The sequence below is a fragment of the Labeo rohita genome, chromosome 5 (assembly GCF_022985175.1).
Source record: "Labeo rohita strain BAU-BD-2019 chromosome 5, IGBB_LRoh.1.0, whole genome shotgun sequence".
NCBI lineage: Eukaryota > Metazoa > Chordata > Actinopteri > Cypriniformes > Cyprinidae > Labeo > Labeo rohita.
This window is the reverse complement of record NC_066873.1, coordinates 14527207-14533206: the sequence shown is the minus strand read 5'-3', so window position 1 is coordinate 14533206 and position 6000 is coordinate 14527207. Positions and strand designations below refer to the sequence as shown.

Here is a 6000-nt window from a genome sequence, read left to right as displayed (position 1 = left end):
CTGGCCAATTACTTCTCAAAACTAGTCCAAAGCTAGCCCAATCGTGTTCCAGGTGGTAAATATCACATTTGTAGGATCGCTCCAATCCACAAAATTGAAAAAGAACCCGTGGCATCAATATAAATCAATGTAAATGTCAAGATGTGACAGAAGAGAGCAGAGTTTTGAATTTTATGATGCAAGCCCCCATTCTGCTTGTATATAGAGTTGTCACTATAATACTTATGAGTTCTGACACATAACTGTACATACACTGACTACCTTTCACATCTGTCTTAATAACACTGGGTGTGTAAAACCTTTGAAGTGACTCCTATGGGCACAGAATCGTGGCGAATATTGATCTAGAGTGACGTAAAAGTCGCATGAATTCCAATATGACTGTTCACACTGCGGTCGCATTGCAAAACATCTGACTTGTTTCGCATTTATTACCACATATGGAAGTGGCACAAACTGGAATTGAAAAATCATGTTCCATGTGGTTTGTGCTGTTCACACCGTCATGAGAAAAGCCACATTTGCATTCAGTGTGAACGCAGCCAGAGAGGCCTCTTTGACTTAATGCACTTTTTCACATTTCCCTTTACTGAGTGCGGGAAAAAACTATGCACTTTCATACTAGAACTTCTGTTGTGAGACAACAGTTTGGTTTCTTTAGTGCGATTTTTGCAAGTCAACCATTCATCTGAAACGCAGGATGTGAACAGGCGTTGGCCATTATCAAGATGATCGACAGCTTTTAACAGTTGTCTGCTTTTCACTTAACAACACTGGACTGAGCACTATGTTTTCAGAATTATCTTTTAACCAGTTTCAGACAGATGGGAGATTTATGTCCTGAATACCACTGCTTCAATTCTTTGTTGCTTGTCTGGAATCAAACTCTGATTCAGAACAAGCAATCAAACTAAATGTGAAAACAGTCTTAATTGGACAGAATGAACTAATGCAGCTGACTGTACTAGACTTGTTCATAATGAACAAAAATATCAGTTTAGCCAAATACATCAAAATCTTTTTGAAAACATTTACTGGAAGCTCAAAAAGTGCCACAGCCAAGGGTGTGAAAAAAGCTGGATGCCATTCAAATTCTGTGGAAATGCGTAGACCTAATGACGACGAAACGATGGGAGGTTTCCTCCCAAATCGCATACCTGCACTGTAGCACACGCCTTTGTATTTCACAATGTTTTCATGCTGGAGAGATTTGAGGATCTCGATTTCCCGCTCGAAGTCACGGATGTGTTCAGTAGTGCTGTGTTGCAATTTTTTCACAGCCACAACCTCACCGGTGTTGTCCTGCAGGGGGTCGTACCTGCACATTTCCACACTGCCAAAATTTCCCTGAAACAGGAGATAATTACTGTGATTACCACACATCTACCGATCTACAAATTTTTTTTTCCTCATTATTTTCATCATACTGACACATAATTCCTTGATGAATACAAAGCTCAAAATAGGCCTCGACAATATTTCAAAAAATTACAATCTTGATTTTTTTTTCAGAACGTTTGACCGATTATAGATTTTTTACGATTTTTAACTAGTCAACTTGAAAATGTAACTACAACCTGATACAAGTAACTTTTTCTTTATTAACCCTCTAGTTAAAGAAAATTCTATTCCAAGTGCATCACACATTAAGTTTTAAGTCAACATGAGTCATTAAAGGAAAACTCCACTTCCAGAACAATCCACAAATAATTTACTCACCCCCTTGTCATCCAAGATGTTCATGTCTTTCTGTCCTTAGTGTTTACAAAGTGAAAGTGCAAAGACTAAGAAGGCGCAAGTAAGTTTGTAAATGCTGTTTACAAACAAAAAGGCACAACGAAACTCCTCTCAAGTTTCTCAAGAGAAAATAGGATGGAGTTTTCCACCATACTCTACACAGACTATGAACCTACATGTGATTCGTAGTAGTGATGGGAAGTTCGGATTATTTTACAGACTCGGACCTTTGAGTTTCATTCAGCAAAATGAACAAATCTTTTTGAGTCATTTCGTTCATTTTAGCAAAATGTAATTAAAATGTTACGTGTAACTTCCCTAACACATCTACTGCTTACACAAACGTTGATCACACTACAAACAAGACAAAACTATTATGCTATAAGAAACAGAAACCTTTTACCTGGGTCTCTAGTCTATGATTAGCTCACCTCACCTCTTATCTGACAAGTTTTCAGGTTTGAGTCGTTCGTTCATCATGTGACAGCCCCATAAGATGAACAAACGACCTGAAACAGGTGAACTAATTCCAGTACAGAACCTAATAGGATGTTGTGCATGTGCGACTGAACGAATCACTCTCCGAGATGACTCGTTCTTTCTGAGTCACATTAAAGATTTGTTAAAAATGAAAGAATCGTTTAAGAACGACCCATCACTAATTCGTAGCATCGTGGACGCACATCCCAGAGCCTGTGCTACACAAGCTTTTGTGCTTAAAAAGTATACAAATTTTTATTTTTCAAAAAAAATGACAGATCGTTTCGCTAGGTAAGACCTTCTTCCTTGGCTGGGATCGTTTAGAGCCCTTTGAAGCTGCATTTAAACTACAAGTTCAAAACTTGGGGCACCACTGTAGTCCATTATGGAGAAAAATAATGAAATGCTTTCCTCAAAAACCATAATTTCTTTACGACTGAAGACACAAAGACATGAACTTCTTGGATGACAAGGGGGCGAGTACATTATTTGTAAATTGTTGTTCTGGAAGCGGAGTTCTCCTTTAAGTCAACATGATGTAAATGTTAAACACATCACTTATTAAATATCTTTGCAGAAAAGATGCATAAACTACATCTTGTATAAACTTGTCTAATACATATTATATGTTCAGAAATAATATGAGGAAAATGCTTAAAAAAAAAAAAAAAAAAAATCTTAAAAGTCTAGGTAATTCAAATTCAAAATGACTGAGGTATAACACCAGTAGACTATTGTTAACCATAAATGTTCTGTAAAAACAAATGAACAGCAGCTTTCAGCCTGTCACCATGATGCAAACATGAAATATCAGACATACAGTGGTAGTTCTTCACAGGTTTTTATTTCGATTGCTTTTCTATTGTTTATTCTAGGTTTATTCTACACCCAAAATAATGAATGCCACCTAGCGATTAGGCGGCTAGCCAACATGCAGTTGGCTCGTTCTTTTCTCTTTACCGTTATCATTGACATATTGTCAAGTGTCTAATTCTAACGTTTGGTAATATTTATCATTCTAAATCATGATTCCTCGATTTCTAAAAAATAAAATTGTGGCAAAACATTAAATTTGAATTAATCCTACTGCCCTAGCTCAAAAGAACAGCATTTATTTGAATTAGAAATCTTTTGTAGCATTATAAATGTCTTTGTTGTTACGTTTAAAGAATTTAATGAATCCTTGCTGAATGCAATTACCAATTTCTTTCAAGAAAAAAAAATAAAAATAAAAAAATAATTGTACAGAGAGTTTTGAACGTAGCTTATATGCAACAAAAACTGATCCCACATGAATGTTGGTGTTTACCTTGCCAAGCTGTTGCAAGAAAATGAGATGTCTCTCCTCGAACTGCACAAGATCCTCATTATGAAATGCTCCTGTACTCAATCCAGGTGCTCCTGCTCTGCTGGGTAAAATGTCACTCTCCTTCACGATCTCATAATCTGAAAACACATTTCATTACTCAACATTATGCAGCAAATGCAGGAAAAACAACACAATTAAATTGTGCCTGCAGGATTGTGCGTGTTACAGGTTGACTGTACTGACCTGGGCAGAAGAGACTGTTGAGGTCTCGTATGATGGCTCTGAATGAAGGTCTGAACGTTGGCTCGTAGTCCATGCAGCTGTTGATCAGGTTAGCCAGCTCTGTCCACTTAGGAGCAGATAGCTGTTGACGGTTTTCATAGAACAACTGTTTCTAAAAAGAGGAATACAAACATGTTGCTCTTCAAAAGGTCAGGATATCGAATTTAAGAAACTGCATTTCTTCAAACAGTTTTTCTCATTGCTATCTATTGTATTAGTATACTGATGACACAAGTATCGCTTTACCTTGGAACTGTCCATGTTGGCAAGTGGCTTTTCTCCTCCGCTGCAAATCTCCCATAAAGTTGTGCCAAAGCTCCATTTGTCTGAGGCAAGACTCAGGTTTTTAGGGTCTAAGATGCATTCAGGGGGCACCCAGGGGATCCGCTCCACCAGAACTACAAAAACATGTGCAATTAATTTAACAATAAAACACAATTTGATAACATATATGCACTGCCATTTCGGAAGAGCGCGACTTGTGTGAGCCACGCTGCACATACCATTATTAGCTCTGCCCAAAATGCAGCACAACAAATGGATTCACGATCACATGACCACTAAACAGCGCTGTGAGATTCCATGAGAAGTGTTTGAGTTTGGAGCAGAGGTCTCCGATGCAAACCAAAGATGTTGGAACGTTTCAAACTACAGTAGTCAACATTTAAAGTTCAAAGTTGTTCTAAGACAAGAATGGGTATTGTTTTGGTTTTAGGTCAATTTTAATGAAAGGTTTTGATCCACTTCAAATGTTGACTACTGTAGTATAAAGGCAGAATGAAACAGCGCAGACATTAGAGACCACTACATGTAGACCACTACATGTGACAGACTGCATTTGGACAATACTAAAACATATTTTATTTGGAGAAAAACATTGTGTGGATTTAAAATATTACGCAAAATATTTTTACTGCTTCATAAAACCAAATCAGAAACTCGGAGTAACAAGAGAGGGCATAAATGATCAGCAAGTTTTTTTTAAGTTTTATTTTTTTATTTGTGTGAAACCATCCCTTTAACAATACACTGCAAACAGGATCAATTATTTGAAAATATGCCCTCTAGTGGTTAGTGTGCAAATATGTTTATGCTAAAATAGCCCTAGCATTGACATTCCGCTTCACAGTATGTGGAAAATATTTTGTTTTAATCTAACTTCTCTTGTTATTTACCTTTAATGACATTAATTTGTTTTTAAGTGCCCTATGCTTTTTTTTTTTTTTTTTACTACATTACAGTGTGTAATGCCAATTATTGTAATCATGCTATGATTGAGACTCTAATTTTTTTTATTTAAAACCTTTATTTAAATTATAACTTATGTTTTTATTTAAAAAAAAAAAAAAAAAATTATATATATATATATATATATATATATATATATATAGATATATATAGATATATATATAGATATAGATATAGATATATATATATTTTTTTTTTTTTATACAGAGGAAAAAAAAGAACAGCAAAAAGCTGCTTTTTACCAATTATTACTCTGACTATTTCTCTATTTCTGACAACCAACATGGACAGTAGCACCGGAGCTGCTACATGTTCATATGCCCATGCAGAATTTTCAGTCTGATTTGAGTTTCGGATACATTGACATGCATTTTCACAACTAAACTGCATATGATCGCCAGATTGTGTATGATGCATTCAAAACTGTGAGACTTTCTTTTTAACCACTTTTTCTTTAAAATGTGTGATTATGAACAATCCGCTTGTAGTCTGTTGTCACCCGTCTCCTCTTCCGTGACTTCTGGGTCTAACGGTGCTAATATACACTCATAATGCAATATAATACTACCAAAAAATTATAATCCAACGCTTTAACTCTATACTGAAATCCCAGATAGCCAGACAATGAAAATCCAAATATAAATAAATATAAAAATGATTCATGTTTGGGATGCTGTGAGCATAGAGACCGTAGTGTACACTGCAAGTTTAAAAACGTTTAGCTTAAATATATATTTAATATGAATAAACAGTGCTCATAAATGGCTGTTGAGATGGTTTTCTCAGGTGAAATGAGTTGAGGCTTGGACCCAGGAACAGCACTTGTTGGACGCATTGCATCACCACTTGAAAAGTGGATTATACTCAAAAAAATAATTTTAGAATTATTATTTACATTGATTAGCCATAGAAAATCAACAACGTTTTGCTTTCAGATGTATTGG

At 35.7% G+C, this 6000-nt stretch overlaps 1 protein-coding gene across 2 annotated transcripts in view; it reads right to left on the bottom strand.

The window, feature by feature from the left end:
* The window catches only part of jak2b (Janus kinase 2b), a 41143-nt gene that overhangs the window by 4212 nt on the left and 30931 nt on the right, over positions 1–6000 (bottom strand). For both annotated transcript variants that reach the window (XM_051109633.1, XM_051109634.1), the window contains exons 16-19: positions 4055–4206; positions 3770–3920; positions 3527–3663; positions 1158–1347 (exon numbers count right to left, since the gene is read on the bottom strand). In XM_051109633.1, coding sequence (XP_050965590.1) covers positions 1158–1347; positions 3527–3663; positions 3770–3920; positions 4055–4206 — 630 coding nt within the window. The remainder of the gene's footprint in view (positions 1–1157; positions 1348–3526; positions 3664–3769; positions 3921–4054; positions 4207–6000) is intronic.